At 39.0% G+C, this 22,542-nt stretch overlaps 2 protein-coding genes across 2 annotated transcripts in view; one reads left to right on the top strand and one right to left on the bottom strand.

Moving 5' to 3' along the window:
- Nucleotides 1–22,542, bottom strand: part of LOC117243296 (zwei Ig domain protein zig-8-like) — a 442,015-nt gene that overhangs the window by 342,760 nt on the left and 76,713 nt on the right. The window lies entirely within an intron of this gene.
- LOC117243297 lies at nucleotides 13,539–20,816 on the top strand. The gene is made up of 2 exons (XM_033510660.1): nucleotides 13,539–13,959; nucleotides 19,808–20,816. The coding sequence occupies exons 1-2, from the start codon at nucleotides 13,846–13,848 to the stop codon at nucleotides 20,054–20,056; spliced, it is 363 nt and encodes a 120-aa protein (XP_033366551.1). The 5' UTR covers nucleotides 13,539–13,845; the 3' UTR covers nucleotides 20,057–20,816.

The following is a 22,542-nucleotide window of genomic DNA, read 5'->3' as shown; positions in this document are numbered from 1 at the left end:
TAAGAATGGGTACAGGTGTTAATCGGTCGAAGAAAGATTCAAAAACGGTTTGGTTTAACCGAAGTTAAACCAAAAGCAGTAGAACAGCAGTCGACGTCGGGAAGAGTTATAAAATGTTATTTTATTAGCGACAGGTGTGCTGGAGCACTGGAGTTTCCTCAAGCTACGTAATTACAGCCTCTTTGCGAATAGTAGCGAAATCCATTTAGTCGATTGGCAATTATTTCCGTGGAATTCTTTCATTAGAATGCAAACTGGCAGAAGGTACCCTCTGTCAAGTGTTACATACATATTTAAGCCTGAATTACACGAAATCCCTCTCTGACTCTCGTTCCGAAATGAAAGGGAACGTTTTTGTTCTTGCTGATTCTTATTGATCGAAAGACGAGAAAGACTATTTTATCGCACATTTTATAGAAATGAAAGAATTCAAATTCGCTGGGCCTTCTTCGAGCTACATTTCAATATTACACTAAATAAATATAATAAATGCATTTTTATAGGCTAAAGGGGCGAAGCAACTTTGAATCCAAAAAGATAAGAAATATATAAATATAAAAATTTCATAAATTTACGAGATTTTATAATAAATGTGTTATAAAAACGAATATTTCTATTATTACAGTCGATCTTTTTGGAATATTCAGGAGATCAGGGAAAGTTGTTTTATTGTCCTTGAAATGCTCTGCAACAAAGAAAGGATGAGATATGACATTAAAAATGTCGATATAGAAGAAGTTTAATTCATTAACCGAACTATAATTTCGCTTAACGTCGGCACAGAATGATTTATTCGGAACCGTCGGATACGCAAAATTGCGTATTACACGGCGTAAACACGTTTCATGTATTAGAAGCACGTTTTTGATGATTTAATTTCGTGAATCTAGAGAAAACTCAGTGTTTCGCTCTGTGTGGCACACAGTTTTGCTTCGGCATTACGTGTTACCGGGAAAAATTAATTCTGGTACGGGAAGGTTCTCTGTACATGAGAAACTGTTTTGCATTTCATGTATGCAATTCTATCGCATCCTCGTGAAACTTAATTTTATAACAATTTCCTGCAAGCATGTATAAAATTCGTAATTGGAAAACCGTTGATTACAGAGCGTGACACATTGATTCGGCCCTTCACCTCATTTCATATTTTACATTTTTGTAAATTCAATCTCCTTTCGTTTCCAAAAAAAAAAGAGAACATATCATCTCATTCGATATTTAATAATCGAAACATGCTAATCCGACCTTTTTGCTCTTCGAGTTTCATCTCGTGCCAGTTTTGTGGAAACGTAATCTAGGTGAACGGCTACCGAATTTCGAGCTGGAATTTTTTAAAATAGACGAAGTTTGGCATTCGTTCCACTCGTAATTGAGGAAGGATTTGAGGTTGAAATCGATTTCGTCCGATGTTATATGTGCCTGTTGTTTGCGATAGAGATACGCAGAAATGTCTGGCAAGTTTTTACGTTCGTCTCGAAAGTCTCTTAAACCGAAAGCTGATTGGATTCGTGGAAGAATAAATGTGTACGGGGTTTATGCTTTCCTGTGTTACAAATTCTGTGAACCTCTTTTATGAGAATTTACTAACATTTTCGATTATACACCGAGGTCGTGTCGTGTTTTAAGCGACACGGTATAAACACGCATATAGAGAAACTCGGTGATTCATTTATACGAAATATACTTTATATTTGCAGGCCATTAGACTAATTGGATTGTAAATCATTCATTTATTCCTGGAATAATTTAAAGAATAAGTGAGATCGGAACAAAAGTTTAGACAATTTAATTGTCATAATTAAGACACGGTAGATACATTGTTTGACACATAAATTAATACATCCAAGGTACATATCGCTTCGTTTGTTTCTAGAGTCATCAGAGTGGGCGGAAACTTTTGAAATTTTAATTATGTGAAAAACTCATATGTCCAGTATCGTGACAAAAATCTCTCGTTATAAATGGCAAAGATCTAGTCAACAAATCTCTTAACAAATATCCCAAATAATCTAATGCAGTATCTTCTTTTACTTACCAATTGATATGAAACTCAGAGATTCGTTGAAGATATAGACCTGCAGTAGTAATAAAAAACGACATTAAACATCACCTACACAGCCAGGTCAGTAAGGAACATACAAGCAACCACCGTTACCGTACAGACTAACAGCAACCAACTGCAGTTGTCAGCAGTATACGTACCGCCGCGACACAAAATCACAACGCAAATGTGGGAAGACTACTTCCGACACTTAGGTGACAAGTATATTGCAGCGGGAGACTATAACTCAAAGCACACACTATAGGGATCAAGAATCACCACACCTCGAGGCAGAACCCTGGAAAAATACATCAGAAATAATAACCTCAATATATTATCCACAGGAAGACCGACATACTGGCCGACAGACCTGAGCAAAATACCTGACCTGCTAGACTTTACAGTTACAAAGGGACTAAACGCAAATAAACTAAACATAGCACCCAGCCTCGAGCTTAGCTCCGACCATACGCCCATAATAATTACATACAGAAACAAACCAATACTTTACAGCAGCACAGAGAAGCTATGCCATAAAACGACCAAATGGCAAATATTCTCTTTACTCTCTCTTTACTTTACACTCTTTATGGACATCGAAAAAGCATTCGATAAAATAAACCACACTAGCCTACTACAATCAATCAGGAAACAGTTCCCGGGGCAGATATACCAACTAATCAAATCATACCTAAGCAGCAGAAGCTTCATAGTAAAAATCAAAAGCACACACTCGGAAGCTAAAGAAATCAAGGCAGGAGTTCCGCAAGGAAGCGTGCTAGGACCAATTTTATACACATTATACACGGCCAACATACCAACAACTAACAACAGCAAAATACTGACATTCGCGGATGACACAGCTGTACTAGCCAGGCATACTAACCCTGCAACAGCAGTTACATTACTACAAGAACATATCACAAAAATAGAAAAGTGGCTTCAAGCAAAACAAATCAAAGCAAACCCCGAAAAATGCAAACACATTACATTCACACCGCGAAAACAGAAACCATCAAACATTGTACTAAACGGTACACACATAATACAAACAAGGCAAGTCAAATACCTAGGACTCCACTTAGATTCACGACTCACATGGAAACAGCATATTAAAGCAACAATAGACAAAATACAGATGGCAAGGAGATAAATGTACTGGCTAACAAGTCGAAAATCCAAACTAAGCATAGAAAACAAATTAAAAATATATAAAATGGTCATAAAACCAATCTGGACGTACGAAATAGCACTATGGGGAATAGCAGCAATGAGCCATATAATCAAAATAGAAGCAACGCAATCGAAAATACTCAGAACAATAGTAAACGCGCCATGGTACGTTAGGAACGACGACATTCGGAAAGACCTGGGTATACCAATGGTCAAGGAGGAGATTAACAAAAGTGCAAGAAGGCACGGAGAAAGAATAGCAACGCACCCAAACCGGCTGGCAGCGGAAACGGTCGACACATCAAGCATAAAAAGAAGATTAAAAAGGAAACACCCAACAGATCTCACAAAGGACATAACCTAACAAACACGTATTATCTGAGATGATTAAAGAAATAAATCAATCAAATTCGAAGATGGTATCCCACTGAGGGTAGCCATCCACATGTTATATTACTATATCGCTAAGCTATAATATTTTACCAAATGTTCTACTAGACAAATTGTAAAATGCAAATAAATAAATTAAAAAAAAGAGATATAGACTTGTGTTTTTATAATGCATGGTCGTTGATAAGAAATAATCGTCGGTGAATTATTGTGTTCTCTGCAGCTAATCAGATTTTCATTGTATTGTTAACTGTAACGGTATCACGGGAGATAGGTATTTAAGTATTTCAATGAGTTTCTGTGGATGGTGAAAGTAAATTACGCCGGAGCTTTCAAAGTTAGAAGCAGTTAATTCAATAACCCTCTTTGGCACGTATAGACACAGAGCATTATATCGAGGGTAGACGGAATTGCATTGCAATCGGACCTGTACTGAACGTCCCGGGGCATTTGACGCAAATAAGCAATTTGTCGATGGACCTGTTAGCAGTTCGACATCCGAAATTTCCTTGTTCCGGCCGAAATGTTATTAATCCGCGCGAGGAAGTGTCGTCCATTGATTGCTCGTCTGTGTAAACTATTGACGACTATTTCGCTGTATTTTTGGCGAGGAATGCATTTTCCACGTAGAAATAGAATTACATAGAAAACAGAGTAAGCGTAAATCGTTCACACTACTATCAACTCCTCTTTGTGCTACGTATTATATTATTAGGTCGTCCAAAAAGTTTCTTTCGTTTTATAAGGAAATAATGGATGCACAACATTTTCCGTTTTATATTATTTTATCGAATTACGTATGATCCATTTTGTTCTATCAAAATAAAGATCACAGCGTCTGACAGATTAGGTTTCATGTTTGTATAAGAATGCGTTGTTGTAAAAGACGTGTTTGTAAAAGAAGGACACTTTTCGGACAAGTAATATTGCACTATATAATATTGTACACACATACTATATAGGTACTACACTTTTATCTTTTATGTTGTACACTAGTAACTTCAACATTGAAATACTTCAACGCTTCCAATCGAAAACGCTAAGATCCCTAATTGATGCACCTTGGTATGTTACCAACGAAACAATACACCGCGACCTCAAGATATCCACAGTCAAAGAGGAAATAACAAAATATAGCGACAGATAAAGCAAAAGAGCCAACAAACACCGAAACCCCCTAATCACTGGACTACTTGATACGACGGACCAGATTCGCAGACTGAAGAGGCACTACCCGCTAGACCTAAACGATAGATTCAATTAGTTATTTAAATTAAGTAATATTTACTTATTTATAGTACTTACTTACAAATTATACTTATCTATAATAAGTATTAACTTACTATAAATAATCAGCCATGTCACTGCGGCACGCCAGAAAAATTACTGAAAATTCTCAACGCGAGAATTGATTGTAATTTCAACAAATAAATAAAAAAAAAAAACAAACACCGAAACCCCCTTGTTACGTCGCACGGAGCATCCGCACCCTAGCCGACGTTACCTGGCAGCCAGCGGCCGACCTACCTTCTTCCCGACCCTCAATAAACTCAAGGACCCAACATAAAACCTCAACTTCTAGCTTAATTGTTTCCATATGTTGCCAAGCAATTTAAATGTCTAGAAGTATTTTCGGTTTATATCCGGATTTAGGAAAAGTCCTTGATTTTATGAGGCTATTAAAAAACACGGAAAAGGCAGGTAGACTGGGAAAACCCAACACATGTCCACCGAAAACGACTGGGTTTTCCCAGGAATGAAATCACCCCCGACTCACGTTGGTGGGAGACTTCCTCATCTCCTTCTGCATTCGCATGGGTCATACCCAATCGGCATCGCGGACGTTTACCCTCACTTCATTGACGAAAGGTGTGAATAACGAATCCGTGTGCTTCGTTCAAGGGACACACCCATCCTTAGCTTTCCTCCACCACAGCATCGTCACCGAACGGCACTGAGTTTCCATCCTTCGTACAGTCAAGTCAACTACTTCTCTTGCGACATCATTCAAGTCAACTACTTCTCCTACGACATCAGGAGAGTCAAGTCAACTACTTCTACTACGGCATCAATTCAAGTCAGTCTTCACAAAACATCAGCTCAAGTCAGTCGAATACAGTCAGTCGACACAACACATCGAACGCTTCGTGGCGTCGATTAATCGTAACGGGGATTTACGACTCCCGTTGGCGTGGGGACTCCCCACGAACGTGCGAAAACATTTGGTCCTTCGAGCCGGATTATTCAGTGGCCAGTGGATAGTTTTGACACGCATCCTGTCGAACATTTGATCCTTCGAGCCGGATTACGTGCCAACGAAAAGTGAATGTACAAGTGATCACACAGTGCCACGTGTCCACATTGAATCCAGCAACGGAAGTGTATCACTTCAGCAAAGTAAGTGACGTCAGGAGCGTCACCTTCGAAGAAGTATAATCCGTTGGTCGAGGCACGCTACCAGGCAGCGTCCCACCGTAGCTGGACATTCATCAGCAACCGATTCCCAAATCAACGTCCATTCGGTTAAGGTAAGCTCGGTCCTATTACAACAATCAAATATGGCATCAGCTGACCAGATCAGCAAATTGCGGCGGAGACGAAGCGCTTTAGTCAACCGATTTGCAACCACGAGGCGTCAACTCGACGAATATGAAGCGTCTGAACGGGTAGAAAGGAACTACTTAATAGCTTGCCGTGAATCGTTCGACGAGACTTGGAAGAAGATCTGCGCAGTTCAAGATGAATTAGAAGCGCTAGATGAAAGGGAAATCGCCCGTGCAGATTCTTTATTCCAAGATCGTCTGGAGATTAACCTATGGATCCTAAATCTCCTCGACAAAATACCAGCAACGACCCCCTCGACAACAAGCCTGGACGCAAACGACAGGAGTACGCCCATTGTACCGCGCACACCGAACTCAGAGCTAGGGTACCAGGAGATCCCTATATCAAAAATACAGCTACCGACCTTTTCGGGAGCGTACGAAGATTGGCCCGGATTCGCGGATCAATTCCGGTGCACAATACATGAAAATGCCCGTCTCGATGACTGTACGAGACTTATGTATCTACGGTCGTGTTTAACGCAGGAAGCTGCCGACTCGATAGCATCCTTAGGAAACACCGCCAGCAATTATTCAATGGCATGGGCACTGTTAGAAACACGATACAATCAGCCAGCAAAAATCGTTGACAAGCATTTGAAGGCGTTAGTTGACACCGCTCCCCTGCATCGGCCAGGGTATCAAGATTTACGAGCATACTTGAGCCAAACCGAAGCCCATTATAAGGCTTTGCAAGCCTTCCAGCAACCCACCGTGGATGCTGTGTTGCTATACCTGCTCACCTCCAAGCTAGACCCCGAGACAAGGTTCAGATGGAAGGAAAGAATCGAACACACACCTTTCCCAAGTGTCAGAGACCTGTTCAATTTTTTACATGGTCACTGTGAGGTGTTAGAAGCCACCAGACCAAGCTACCAAAACCCAACACGCCCTACAGCATATGCGGATAGGGCGCGGACTTACCCGCCAGGATCGTCACCAAAACCAACCAGTCGAGCCCGTCAACGAGCGCCCCGAAAACATGTATTCACAGCGACACAGGTCGCTCCGGCATGCCCCATCTGCCAAGGACAACACCCCATCTGGAGATGTGACTCGTTCAAGGCGAAAACCGTGAGTGAACGCTTGAAGGACGCTACAAGGGCGTCTTTATGCTTAAATTGCCTGAAGAAGGAGCACACAGCACGTGATTGTCACGCCAGCACATGTCGGGTGTGCGGAGGACAACACCACACAATGTTGCACCAAGAAAGGCAGCCGTCGAGGTCGAATTCCTCCACCTCGAGCCGAAGTTCCTCCTCGTAAAGCAGGGGAACAGCATTACCTTCATCACCGACAAGTAAGCGGAAAACCTCAAGAAAGCACAAGTCGGGGACCACACGGACGAACTCGCTCCCTACGCCACCCGACAGTCCGAGGCGGAAACATACGCACAAGCAATGACGCCAAGGGTCCAGAGCTCCAACAAGGACCGCAAACATGAGACCATCAGTTTCCGATTGCGCAATGATATAGTGATCACAGCACAAGTCCACATGCTAACCAACAAACGTGCTTCGTTCAAGGGACACACCCCTCCTTAGCTTTCCTCCGCCACAGCATCCGCCGTTCACCGAACGGCACTGAGTTCCCATCCTTCGTACAGTCAAGTCAACTACTTCTGTTGAGATATGTGTAATTTTCTGTGCTGGACTGAGTTAAGTGCGTAGTAGAAATACTTATATGTATATATCAGTGTGTAGAAGTATCTGTGTGTGCGCAGCGTCTCGAAACAAAGGAATGTAAACTCTTCAGTCGGTTAAGAGTCGTCGAAGAGTCGGTTTACAGTCGGGCATAGAAGAAAGTGCTGAGACGCGTGCAAGTGTGTATCGATGAATATATAAGGAATCGTCCATGAAATAAATATTTCATTATTTTAATATTAATCCTCAGTATAAGTTTAGTGTTCCTATAACATTATTTCGGCTTTAAAGATCCACAATTCTCAACAACTTCTCCTACGACATCATTCAAGTCAACTACTTCTACTGCGACATCAGTTCAAGTCAGTCTTCACAAAACATCAGCTCAAGTCAGTCGTCACCAAGGATCCACTTAAGTTAGTCGAATACAGTTAGTCGACACAACACATCATACGCGACAACACGAACAGAGTCTCAGGTCAGATTCACTTGTATTACACCGAAATTGTTGGATTGTGCAAATATATAATATCTGTTAATAGCAGCGTTATATTCAAGTTAACTACCCTTATTATCCCACAAAAAATAGGGGATCGAACGCTTCATGGCGTCGATTAGTCAATCGTAACGGGAATTTACGACTCCCGTTGGCGCGCTTCTTCGAGATCGCGTCTCCCCACGAACGTGCGAAAACACCCCTAATCACTGGACTACTTGATACGACGGATCAGATCCACAGGCTGAAGAGACACTTCCCGCTAAACCTAAACGACAGATTCAACTAGTTATTTAAATTAAGTAACATCTACTTATTTACAACACTTACGTACAAATTATACTTATCTATAATAAGTATTAACTTATTATAAATAATTAGCCATGTTACTGCGCCACACCAGAAAAATTACTGAAAATTCTCAATGCGAGAATTGATTGTAATTTTAATAAATATAAAAAAAAAATGTTGTACAGTAATATATTATTGTACACACATACTACATAGGTACTACACTTTTATGTTAAATACGTACTATGAATGAACGTTAATCGTCATGCTAAATGCATAACACAAATACATACTCTAGTATATCAAATTTATATCAAATAAGTTGATTAGGTAACTTGTAATTCGTAAAATTTCATTCGTTTTGTCATCAAAGCTGTCGTCTACTGGTTCGACTGAACTTCACTGTTTCCTATTTGCACCACTTGTACACTTGTTTTTCCCCCCATTGTATATGATATAAACATGTCGGAACATAGAACAAGTGTATGTTATAACCCAATAGGATACTTGTAGATTAATTGCAAATGTATGTTTGTTTGCTGCAACGTACCTTCAACCTCCTTCTCTTATCTAACTAGATTAGTAACTCGTATGTGTGCCTGGAGAAGATTCGACCGTAGAATGTGCGCAACATGGCTGGTATAAGTTTGCGGTTAACAGTATAGAACTCGTAGAGATAATCTCAGAGAAGTTGATTGACTCACGAACGTGCACAGTCTTCCTAGTTAACTGGAGCCGGTGTACTACCACAAATGGATTCGAACGAACCACGAATGGATGCTGGCTTAAACAGAATTCGGATATAACGTCAATTCGAAAATAAATCTACTCGAGAATGCATGAACTTCTCTCGACTTGAAATTATCACGGAGGCTAGAGCGAGCCAGAGGTAAGGCGTATGTTTAGCTTAGTAAACCGTCGTATAATTATTTCTGCATTTTATAGCAGCGAATTGATAATCGTGTTTGGTACAGACTGCTAATGCATAAATACTATTCTATCGATGACAAAGATTAACAACCACACCTGTCATCAACCTTAGGTCAGATGCAGAAGATCGACATGTTACCGTGTGATATCGCTGCGACCATATATCTTTCTTTGTTTTCCTACCAGGAACAACAAAGACGAACATACGATCGCAGTGGTATCACGCGATAAAATGTGGCTCGCGTGCGTTCACGGTTAGACTTGCTGCGGACAAGTGACATTTTACCGTACGACACTGCTGCGGCACCGTTGCAAGAACGAAGAAATAAGGTTCTTCTGTCTCATAAAAGAAGGATACATAAGTTTCCCCGCTCTTCCAACCCGCTGCCACTGCGGCGATTTACCACAAACCGTTCGTCCGCATCGGGCCTTAGCCGACTTATCGTAGCGACAGCAAGTACGCGGTATTACCAGAAAGTTTCCAAAAAAGCCTCCTACGTAACGCATAAATCTCTTTTCGGTTTCTCAATGCGCGTTTTTCACGCAGTATCGGGAACAGTTGTGTTCGCCTTAATACCTGCTCTAAACCTCTAACTGCAAAATTATGCTCGGTTGTCGGTTAATGGTTTCTTGCGAATGCATGAATAGTGACAAGGGAAAAGTTTCAAGAATCCGTCAGCACGACATCTATTCCACTGGGGTTATGGACTTACATAGTTGAGAGACAGATTTTCTGTTTCTCGGTAGAATTTCGTGTATATTATATCGCGCTATGTATTTGACGCATTGGTGAGTTGCCATGACTTTTATTCAGGATCTCGCGCGTCATTTCTTCTGCGTATGTCACGAGACCTGTCATTTCTGTTTCTTCCGATACTTTTCTTGTGCCATAGTGTCTGCCAGTATCCAGGATTATTCTCAGAAATCTGTTTCCTGAATCCACAGACTAGAACTGACCTTGCGCAAGCTTTGTACAGCAATGTTTTTTGTACTCGAAGAGCGGAGGAGCTACCCTTTACGATTAGTAGGGTATAGGAATGTGTGTAGTTTTTGCGGTTTCGTTCAGACGATCCTAAATCGTAAGTCTTCGTGTGAATTTGTAACCCGGTACAATACCTAAATATTTGATGCGTGATCAGTTGATCGACTGGTTTTGGACGGTCAATTTTTTCTACAGAGCATTATTGTCTCTGCTTTATGGATGTTTGTGTTTAGTTTCCAGTGAATTAGAAAATCGATAACCTGAGTTAAGTAAAATAAACGCATAAATGCCTTCTGCTATACCGCTTTTATACGCTTAAACTGAGCTAGAAGCGCGCCAATCAACGAAAGTTTACAGAATGTACATGGCTTGAAGCGACATCAGTCTGTTAAAGTAAGTACACAGGTTGGGGAAAAACGTCGTCGCATCGCGTTAAGCTTGGTTTATAAATTCCTGCATCGATGCACGACAGATATTTTTAACTGGACGATAGGTCGTCTTGAAGACAACATTCGAAATATCTGAACTCGAGAAGCAGACATTCTCAGGTAAGGGAGATATCGCCTATTTAAGAAAACATCCATTGTAAAATGGATTAACTCGAGAATAGGTTTTCCCAATAAGTCCTTCACGAATTGACTGTAAAATTCACTAATTGGGAGTTGGGTTAATTCAAACGCTTGAATTAAATTAAAGTTATCAAAAAAAGCTGAACTTTCTTGTATATATAATATATATGTCGGGTTTACATTAGAATTAGGGTTAGGGGCGTGAAACGAATCTTCGTTTGGGTTACACGTTGTCGTTATGCAATAGAGAAGACATTGACTAGTGTAAATAGGATTATTATAGAACCGGACAAGTAACCGTGGTAATTAGGTACTCGAGAAACTAATGACAATGATCCTAGGTTCAATAACGAATCCGCGGTCAATGGGATGACAACAGAACGTACTCACAAAGTCTAAGTCTGAGAATAATCACTGATCGCGAAGGCGTTACTCTTTGATCGATGAGATCGTGAGCGAGAATGCCTTTCCCGTCCCGATGATGCCACAGAAGAAAACTGTATTGGGGTGTGTCTAAGGACACAAGATCATCGGATTCGTCGAGAAAAGCCTTCGTTCAGAAAGTAAGGGAAATTGGCGTTGCTGCTAATTGGTCAATCTCCATATCGGTGGTTAGAAAAAGATGCTAGCCGCCCTCGAGGGAAAGTTGCTAGTGGGAGACGCCGCTCGTTGCAAAATAGGTCTCCCCTATTTTTCCGTAGTTGGGACAAAGACTGTTTGTCTGTTTGAAAGACTTTAGTTGACTAAATCTTAAGATTTATAACGGGCCCTCGAGCTAGCTGAACATGTACTGCGGAGACGCATCGACATCTGGCAATCATCTTACTCGAAGAATAGGGTCTGCGTGTGGCGAGCTACGGGACAGAGACCGTTAGAATGTTTACTGTCGAGTGTTACAACTATTTCCTTTTTAAGGAGAGCTATAGAATTATTCCATGCCTTTGTTAGACAAAGCATTCATCCCGTGACCGCGGCTACGTTCGGCGACTGACTGTCGCCTCGAGCCCAAGCTCATTATCACAACTCTCGAACAATTACAATCGGATTAAATAACTACAATTGTTCAATTACAGCTATAGTAGACTCTAGGTTACAATGTTGCGGGATTATCCAAAATTCCAAAGGCTCCGGTATTCTTTCATCTCCGACATATATATAATTTACTAATAGTTTGTATTAAATTAGCACATAATTTTTTTCGAAAGTAATACATTTTCTCTATTTTCTCCCATTATTTCAGACTTTTAAAAGAATCAGTTTTTCAACCGTAATCTATTCATCTTTGTGCTTTTTACTAATCAAAGGACTCCTGATCAGATGTGATCCACGTATTCAATTACAACGACATATCAATATAAACACATGCACGTTTTAGTACATGTATTAGCACGTGTATATTATGATAACAATTAACAATCAACAATTCACAAATAATTGGTAAGATTATATGATACCTTATACTCATAAAAATATAATGTTACTGTTACGACCGTTCGCGGAGAGACGCGGTCGCGAGGAAAACGCGTCAGCGAGAGGCGTAAATTCTCGCTACGATTCGGTGAATCGACGCCGCGAAGTAGTCGTTCCCCTGTTTCGGTTAGGATAACAGAGGTGGTCGATATGAATATGACACAGTAGTAAGTTATATTTCACCGTTTATTCCACAACTTATAACGAGGATAGTTACGCTGGTGCGTATATACGAGATGAGTGAGTGACTGATCTACGGGTGTGTATACCCGGTTAAAGGATGTTGACCGTTCGAAGGATGTAAAATCAGTACTGTCTTGGGAGACGATGCTGTCTCGGAGGAAAGCTAAGGATGGGTGTGTCTAGCGCACGGGACCATCGGATTTGTTGGTGCCGATGTTATTTAGGAGAGTGAGGGAATAGGCTTCGTTTTTAATTGGTTAGACGAAGGTTCTTAATCGCCCTCGAGAGAAAGTGGTTAGTGGGAGGAAAGTTGCAGCGTACGTGAGAAAACTAACTTTCCCTTTTTCGCCGTGGTAGACAATAGTCTCTAGAAATTCCTCCGAACCAGATGTTTGTTTTGTTTGAAGGACCTTTTCTAGGAAATCTATGAAATTTATGGAAGGTCCTTGAAACTATGGAGAATACGCTGCGAGTATCCGAAGACATCTGGTTGCCATATTGCCTGCGGTGTGTGGCATCGGCTAGTTAGAGTGTTACGCGACGTAACAGTTACATTATCCTCGGCTATAATTATCTTAGATCAGTCTCGTTACGTATTGGCACTTTAATAATTCTACTTTGACGAGAGCTTGTTCTTATCTTCACTCGTCTTATCACTAAGTTTGTCACCTGTTATTAAACAGGTTATTTGTTATTAAACCTAACTTGTTATTAAATTTAATATTCATTGATTTCTATCAACATCGATAACTTGCAACCTCTGGCTTCTAAACTTTTGCTAACTAAATTTAGTTCAGTGGTACAAAGAGATTCCAGTATTTTCTGGTTTCCTCACACAGGCTTAGAGTCATGAATTCCTCTGTCAGCGTGCAATCGATCGCAATCTGGTCGACAGTAGACACTCGTAAAAATGCGGAAACGTTAGTGGACGCTGGACAGTCTGTACTGCAAGGTCGGCGACGACGTTTCCCACACGAAGTTCTTGAACCTGAGCGCTGCCGTAAGGAACTACTGTCACTCGTTACCCACCGACACCGAGCCTCTTCGAATCCGTCGTAAAAAGAAGGAACGAGGATGGATCACTCGTGGACCAGGGGACATTGTTACGGCGTCGAGTTTTTTTTTACAAGTTTATGGCAGAGAAAGGAGCACGGATCTCATTATCCTGATGTATCTTCGCAGACATCTGTACGTGATAAATTTCTCTTTTCCTCTCTTGCCCTTTGCCTTCCGTCTCAAACCGCCTTTTCTTTGCTTTTCTTTGCGTTTCTTTTTTGTTTTTCATGCTGCTTAACCAGAATCATGGCACGAGATTTTTTTGCTTAAAAAATATATGTTTGCTACGCGAAGACGTATATATGTGCTCCTCGAATAAGAGCAATTTTAAAATACGCAAGTGCGATATCCCATCAACCAGTTGCGTATTACCAAAGCTGCCTCTTCATTAAATGAGATTATGGAGTTTTCTTGAAATTATTTACATCAAAATTGATATTGTGACTCAGCAGGTTCCAATCTGGGAGGTGTCAAAAATTTTTTAATAAAATATTAATTTCCATGCCACAATATCTACCAATAAATAAAACTTCAAATCGTAACGCATGTATATGTTACAGCCTTCTTATTATTCTGTTAATTGTAGTTTCCAGTCTTTTTTGTACTTAAAGTTATTATTTAAAATGTATCTATATTATTATATTTATTAAAAAAATAAGAGATAGGGAGGCGCAAAAAAATATTTTTTTTTTTCGTGGAGACGTAGTAGCATAAAGATTGGAAACCGCCGGTGTAATACCTAAAATGGCGTAGACAATAATTTTAAAATCGATATTTTCCAAGAGAGCTGTCGTCGATTTCCAAATAAGATAAATCATGAAACGAAAATTCTTCGCAACATCGAGGTATTAAAGAAATTTGAATTTAATTAAGAGTTGTTAACTATGGAAATTTATTGATCGATACGTTATGTAACTTTATCAATTATCGACTTAATTCCGAGGTTCCCGTTTATGTCCAAAGTTTCTTGCAGTTTCTTTCAAACTGGATAGTTCGCGAAACAATGCGAAAAGAAACAGTAAATTTTAACCTCTTGTCGAGCTAAAAAGAAAGCCTCTGGCGATATACCATAAGTTTCTCCTCCCGTTTGAGTGTTGACCATGTACTTCTAAGCATTGTTAGTAATACCAAATTTGAAAGAAAATATTCTCGTCTTCGTATTACGTTTCTTAGGTCGCGTCGTTCAACTTGCTTTTTCCAAAAATAACTCAACTTTCATCTTGTATTCCGCGATACAGCAAGAAAGCATAATTACGTTTATCTTAAATTATACTCCTAGTGAGCGTTCTCTAAATAAAACAAATCACAACGAGAAGAAGTTTCAGTTGAAGAAGTGACATTTTGTACATTTTACGATTTAATGCGATACGGTCTACATAATTAATTAAATAATCTTTCTAGGTAATTAATGGAACGTTTGCCTTTTTATCGTTAATAAATAAATTACGATGCCTCGTAATTCTAGTTAAATTGTAAAGCCTCGCAACGAACAAGAGAGACACTCAAAGAAAATGCGCTGGACTAGTCAACAATATTGTTTGATCAAATATCAAATTTGTTTAACGCTAACTCCGAAAACATTGAAATTAACGGTCAGCAAATTTATTCAACGAAGTGCAAGCGTGCCACGCAAGTTTGCGGATGATAACCGACTAGGAGCGTTTCATCGTAGAAAATTTCGTTATTACATCGAAGCAATTTCAAGTCGAGTTACGAGTAATTAGTGCAATTAACTTATTACACGCGATCCTCAGCTGTGGACTAGCGTCATTACCACAAAGACACGTTGCTCTATTCCACGTGGCATTATTCATTGTCGTTCAATTACGAAGAACCGTCGTTTAATTACAACGGAACCGTTGCTATTGGCGAAATGTGTAAAACACCATGTACGTTATATTCGCTACAGTGCACAGAGTCTACGGATTGTTTTCTGTTTTGCGAACCGTTGGACGTGGTTCGAGTTAAACGATGCAAAATATTCGATTGTCAGCTGTATTTTCATTTCATTTCTTCCATTCTTTCCACTCGTGTCTCCTATCTCTCCTCTTTTTTATTCGATTTGGAATATTTAATTATTAAGTATAAATTTTGTAACGAAAGACGTGTATTGATAAAGTGTGAAACGTTATATGTAGACCGCGGACTTTCACGCACGTTCGTATTATACTTTAAAGAGTGAAAAAGGCTAGAACCCTGGTAAAAAATTATAGCACTATACTCAGGATATTTTATACATTTTTCCGCGTTCCGTGTGTTCCGTGCAATTTCACAATTTCAAATTTTCTACAAACGCATAAAAATTCGCAGTCTAGTTACGTGTTATACAAAAGCAAAGAAACATGTACGTATAGTTTCGAGAATCTAAAAGGAGACTATTTAAAAATTCATTGCACGTTTTAGGGGAGTGAGTCGCGATCTTCTTCGGAATACAGGAAGCGAGAAACTCGTTAAATAGTAATTAAAAACATAAACACGAAAAGAAGATTTAATACATATTAAGTAAGCAATTAATTCGCTCGAGAGAGTGAAGTAAATACAGAATCACGGAAAATATAGTGTTTAAAAAATGTTCATTCATTCATTTACTTTCATAAAGACTTCTTTCAAATAAAACAAGAATTATTATTCGATAAAGACTGTGCCCTACCGTTCACTTCTCTTTCTCTTTTTAAATACATTTTTTATTTATATACGAAACAGGTAGTTCAAAGGGCAGGAAATTGAAAATCGGAATAAAACTTTTCAATAGAATTTTTTCTCTCACGGTTTCTCTGTAGAAGGGACTGTATGCTCGCATAAATGGAGCTAATATAAATTAAACCATCGAACAGAGAGAGAACAGACGTCTGGCGAGTTTTTGAAATTCGTATTTTCGCGTGTTTCAAATTTTCCAAAGTTTCACGATCGTATTTGACACCTTCCTTCTGCATGAATGGTATTTCTTCGCTGACGTTTTACTATCGCATCCACGAAATCTGGCTTCACGTTCGAACATTCTAGTTGACAATTAATATCCCGATTTCTTGAATTTAACTTACAAAGCTGGACGAAATCTGTAAAGGATCGTTATCCCAGGGTTACATCGATTAAAGATAAAGTTTAATTGCAGGCTTTGGAGACGCTCGAACAGTGGCCAGTAATTGCACTTGGAATGGAGGCGGCGATTACCTCCGTTCGATTATAAAGCGCTGTGAAATCCATTGTAACTCTGACGATCGTTTCGTTGTCAGCGTCCAGTTAGCGCGAAGGAAGATTGAACCAAACTGAGATTTGTAGATCCAGGCAAACGAATCTGCTCCCTGTTTCTCGGGCTCGCCTTTCTAGACGTGCTTGCTCTTGATACAATTCCTTCTTTCGTTTTCCTTAGCCTCGGGCTTTCACTAACTACGTATCCACAGCGAGTGCAGCTTTGTTTTCACTTTAGTACGAATTAATTGCACGATACTTGGATAAAAGGAATAGTTAACTCTAGGTACGGTTTTCCTTGTTTTTCTTTTTTTCCAAATATCTTCTTCTCTGCGATATGATATCACATGATTGCAAAAAATTGATACCTCGAAAATGAAACATACTGCGAGCAAACGTTTGATTGTAAAATAATGGCGCGTGCAAAAACTTTTTGTAGCCACTTTTTGTAGTCATTTTTTGCAGTCCAAGTAGAAGGATCCTCTACGAAACGATGACAGTACGAAATAATCCGAATAAATGTTTGTCGCATTGGAAAACATATTCGATTTAACAAAACTGCTTTTCATACGCTGTACCTTCCATTGAAAATGATACCTCGATGCTTCCCTTATCAGATTAATATTTCTCCTTTTCAAACGTAAATAATATTATCCTTTTGCATGCGATCGATATCACATATTTTTCAAACATAATAAGCAGTAAACTTTACGCCGTTAATATATATATCTTTTTTACCAATTCCGTGCCGGCGATAGCCTCAACGTTGCTATAAATTCCAGCACGAGCTTGAAACCTGTCGATGAAATAGATATGACTCCTGGGCGTTCTCTTGAATTTTGCATACCCGGCTACGAAACTTTGCTGCAGCCGCGCGTAAATATGCATGGTTTCGTCGAGAATCTAATTAATCGAAAAAAAAACGTTAGCTACTGCTGTCTACTCGTGTTTCGCTAATACACAGCCCGTTATAAATTAATTATCATTTCTTCCAGCACAAGAATAATTTCCATAATTTAAGAAAGATGAATAATTTAGCATATTGACGTACATAAATTCTGCAGTTCCTTCAAATTTCGTGACACTGTAGAATTTAGATAGACGGAAGAAAGTAAGACGGAAAATATTAAACAAATCCTCGGCATTCTCTTTCATAAACGCGACGTTAAAAAATGGAATCCAATAACGTGTAGATGGACTGGAAAAGATCACGGATGAGTTATTACGTTAACGGAATGTTGATCCTCGATCGGTTAATATCCATTTATGCCTTCTTCTCTCTCTCTCAGTTAGAGTTAAAAAAAGATTAAACAGAAAGTTGCGTGTCTAGTCTGTATATCTTGCGAGTTACTCGACGTTACAAAAATTCCTTCTGTTAGATATTTCAATCACACACAGCCAAGAGTAGAAAAGTTTTGCCATTATTGTATCGACGAAATAAATTCGATGGCTGAACGAAACACAGGTAATTTAGCAAGTTCTCATGATTGGCAGCCGAAGCCCACGGTGTAGGGACATTATTGGGGAGTGGTGGTCGAAGTAAATAATCCTCCAACTTTTGCTTCTTGGGAAGGGAAAAGCTTTTCTCCTTCTCAAGTGGCGTTTAATTAATGACAGGGAACCATCTTGATGGGAAAAATCTCGATGAAGCGGAAGACCAGGCGATGAAATTCGGCTTTAGCGTAACCTTGTTAAATACGAATTCAATTTCAATGACTTTCAATATCGGAAGATTATAAAATTTGTAATCGTTAGTAACAGATCGATTTCACCTTATAACACTTCGCTAAAAACAGAAATACGTAAATTGCGATGAAGAAAAAATTGTTGACTCAATCTATTTCGATTGAAGTTTTTATATTTTTAATGGTGTGCAACGTATGAACTGTTTTTTTCAATTGCAACACCAGATAAAATTATTTGTGCAAAAATCATTTCAATTTGATGCACAACGCTTCCTGGTGCAACAAATTCTCTGTGTAAATTACGAATTGAATTCGAGGCAAACAAGTATTTATCTCTAGAAACACAATTTGAGCGGTGGATTCGTATTTAATTTCTCCGATTTTGTTGTTCTTTTGAATATTCTCAATCGATAGCAACAACGGCCACGGGATATGACTCTTTCTGTAAGCATACAGCCATTTATCCATGCAAATGAATCCATTGGAAAACTAAATAAATATTTTTCTCAAGTTGAGCGAAAAATCATGTACCGTTATATCGATTTGCTGGCTGTTTCGATTTTCGCGACGAGTTGACAATTCGGTGAACAGAATATATTAGAAAATCTACTATTACTATAGTAGGGATGATTTTAACAAAATATATAAATAGCTGTATTTAACAATGAAATAGAAATAAAACAATCAATGCTGACATTTTACTACGGGACAGGAAAATCAAAATACTCGCGATTTGAAATTTTTGTAGGCGTTTAAAAAGTAAAGGAATAACAAACGAGAATGAGTAATACAAAACGTACATTTAGGCGTATTTAGAGGTATAACGCTTTTCATTGCAAGAAATTTCGTAACGATAGTCGCGCTATGAGAATCGCTACTTGTCCGTTGTTGAATGCACGGTATTATAACGTCACGTTTAACAAAGAGCCACGTCCAAGCAAATAAGATTACACGAAATAAGATCTTTGCATAAGTAAACTTCAGACCTCAATTAGTTACAACAATCACCGCTAAATGGAATAAATAATTTTGAAAAATATCTAGGCATATACATACATGTCTATATACACATCCATTAGACATAACTGCTATTTTATATTTCTCGGAAATGCTGGAAATATAGTCAACAGGTCGTAGAAAACGGCAGTGAAGAGCGGGAAAGTGTTGAATTTCGAAATCGAGAGGCAAACTGGAAACTCGGTTACAAGGACAATTCAGCCAGTTGCTTCGTAGAAGTGGCACAATTTCAAAGAATTTCGCTGAGCAGAATCGCGCCAAAAGGAGGAATTCTTAGCGAAAAGGCGGCGGTGAAGGAATCGGAGGTTAGAAGTTGCCCGTTCACGACTCTTCGTTAACCCGGATATCCGCTGGATATCCCTTTCTACCACCTGCGATAATTAGCCCGAACAGAGACGTTTTTCCGTCCGAAAGACGACGTGACTACATTGTTTGCACCAGGGGCTGCTTTAAGACATCCGGTGCAACCGCCGGCAAGAGGTTGCTCGTCTGGAGCGCGTACAAGTCGTCCGTTAAACTGCAAAACTTCTGAATATGCTAATTTCACGGCTAATTCTAATGTTTCCGGGAAACGAGGCCACGGATGAAGAAGTGGCTGGCGCAGGAGGCGAGACGGGAGGGATGAAGCGAAGTCAAGACCCAGAGGTTGCGCTGCATGGCCAGCTAATTACCTTTCGTTCGAGTGTGTAACGAAGTATTAAAGAACGAGCGAGCAAATGATCGCTAAATTCTCGAGAAACGCTTAACGATCCCTTTTCTATGCCTCAGGGATAGATGATTGCTTCTGCGTACCTAAACAGACTGAAAGCTTCGCTCCCTTTCTTCCAAGAGGTTTTCATTCCGGCTCAAAGGACCAGGAAGGAAGGGAGAAGTTTCAGAAGGCCAGATGTTCCGGTATTGGTTGATTTATTGAAAGGGAAGCTGCTGGGCCAGGTTTGATTTCAATCCCGCAATCTGACGCTGCCGATTGACTACCATAAAAGAAGATAATACCAGATCTCGTGGAAAATTCTGCTCCGTTTCTTACATAGCTGATTTTGCGATACCGTGCCACGTGTATCATTGATTTTGATTAATAAAATCCGCGCACTCATTGATATTTGACTACATTTGTTTAATTTTGTGCTGTTCGATGAATTTGTATCAAGCGCAACTGTGTAGCAATGGAGAAAGACGAACGCGAATAAAAAAGTACAAAGAATATCAAAATCTTTGTAAAAATATCAATTTGCATAGATATAATTCAGTAAAAATGCTGATAAAAAAGTATTTAGGCATTTTAAACAAATATTGGAATTTGCAAAATACGATAAATCCTTATATGATTAAATTATTTCGTTCAAAAAAACATACGAAAAGCGCAACTTTACGCGGGAACTGGTCAAATTTCATAGAAAATTGAGAAGTAGTACGCTTTGAATTCCACAAATATCATTGAAAATCACGTAAGTTCCAGTTCGATTCATTCGTGGCTGCAACACGTTTCTACTTTCAATAAAATATTTAATCCAGGATTTGCTAGACTTTTGATTAAAGAGGATTTTATGACAGATGGTTGGACCAACATTAATTCTATGCCTGTTAGACTAATTGCGAAATTTTCAGTCATACGCTTTACGTATACGCTTTAAAAGTATTACTTGCTTGTTTTTTATAAGATTCTACACTATACTTATACAAACATATATCAGATCATTCCTTGTGCTTTGTATCGGTCATTTTTTCTCAAGTCAGGTGTAAAGAACTTAATTTAACTTTCGTACTAATTAATTAAAGTTTCATGAAGAAGATTACGTAAACGAAAAGTTTCGGGTGTTATAAATTGTTTTGTTATGGACCAAGGAGTAGTAGGAAAATTTTATAGCTAAGTTATAGGTTTATCTCTTTGATGTGTTTCAGAAAATAGCATTAAAATCGAAAATAGAAAAGACACATGTTGCTTAAAAACAATTCGTTAGAACAAAAAGTTTCACTTGCTGAATGCAAAATTATTCTCGTATTATCACCGATGTAAATTTACAAAGGGAACATACCCGAAGGTCTTGTTTTAATTGCCGTGTATTTTATGAAAATTATCATACACGTTTAATCAAAATAATTTCAACACGACATTCTGTGAATGCACTTTTCCGATAACTACTATCGTTGCTCAGGCTTATAAGAATCATAAGAATCAGTGCTATAGAATAATTCATTCTGAATAATCCATGATTGACAGTATCGTTTAGTTTCCAATTTTAGACTGATGAAAATGGGCTAGGTTGAACGTGTCAATCACCGTGTTGCCAATAGTATATTCACTGTTAGCAGTGTCAGATACTGTGTGTTGTACCATTGATCTAACTACAGTAGGATGATACCAGATAAGCAGAATTCACCTCTGTATTCGTCTCTCTATATCTTGTCAAATCCTTTTAGCGGACTATACATCGCGTATCTCGAAGTGGTCAGCTTGCGACCTAATGCACGCGACGAAAACACAATATGGTTTCATTGATACATGCCTGTAGAAATATATCGATCGATATCGCCGACAAACGTATCATAAAGCACTTCCTGAATCATCGTGTTTCTCGCGTTTCCGTGATTGCTTCGGGTATACAGCTGTGTTCGTTTTATGTGATAATCGCGTGACATGGTGCATTATCAATTTTACAATGAATCGCGCGGATAGCGTAGAGCGAACGAAAAGAAAGCGATAAAATCAAATGAGAAAAAGGCAGATTCTTTGAATTGATGTTGTTAATGCAATTTTATTATTAACAGTATTTATTGTTAATCGCTATACTATTAATTCAAGTAATTAACAATTATATTAATTTAA

Source organism: Bombus vosnesenskii, unplaced genomic scaffold (assembly GCF_011952255.1).
Source record: "Bombus vosnesenskii isolate JDL3184/JDL3185 unplaced genomic scaffold, Bvos_JDL3184-5_v1.1 scf7180000013265, whole genome shotgun sequence".
Lineage (NCBI taxonomy): Eukaryota > Metazoa > Arthropoda > Insecta > Hymenoptera > Apidae > Bombus > Bombus vosnesenskii.
The sequence above is the reverse complement of the archived record's forward strand: the minus strand, read 5'-3'. Positions and strand labels throughout refer to the sequence as shown.

What these genes read in the sequence shown, in the direction of transcription:
- LOC117243297 (XM_033510660.1), top strand. Translation starts at nt 13,846, where the DNA reads ATGGATCACTCGTGGACCAGGGGACATTGTTACGGCGTCGAGTTTTTT. An exon ending in ATGTATCTTCGCAGACATCT is followed by an intron (nt 13,960 to 19,807) that starts GTACGTGATAAA and finishes TATATTTCTCGG; the next exon opens with AAATGCTGGAAATATAGTCA.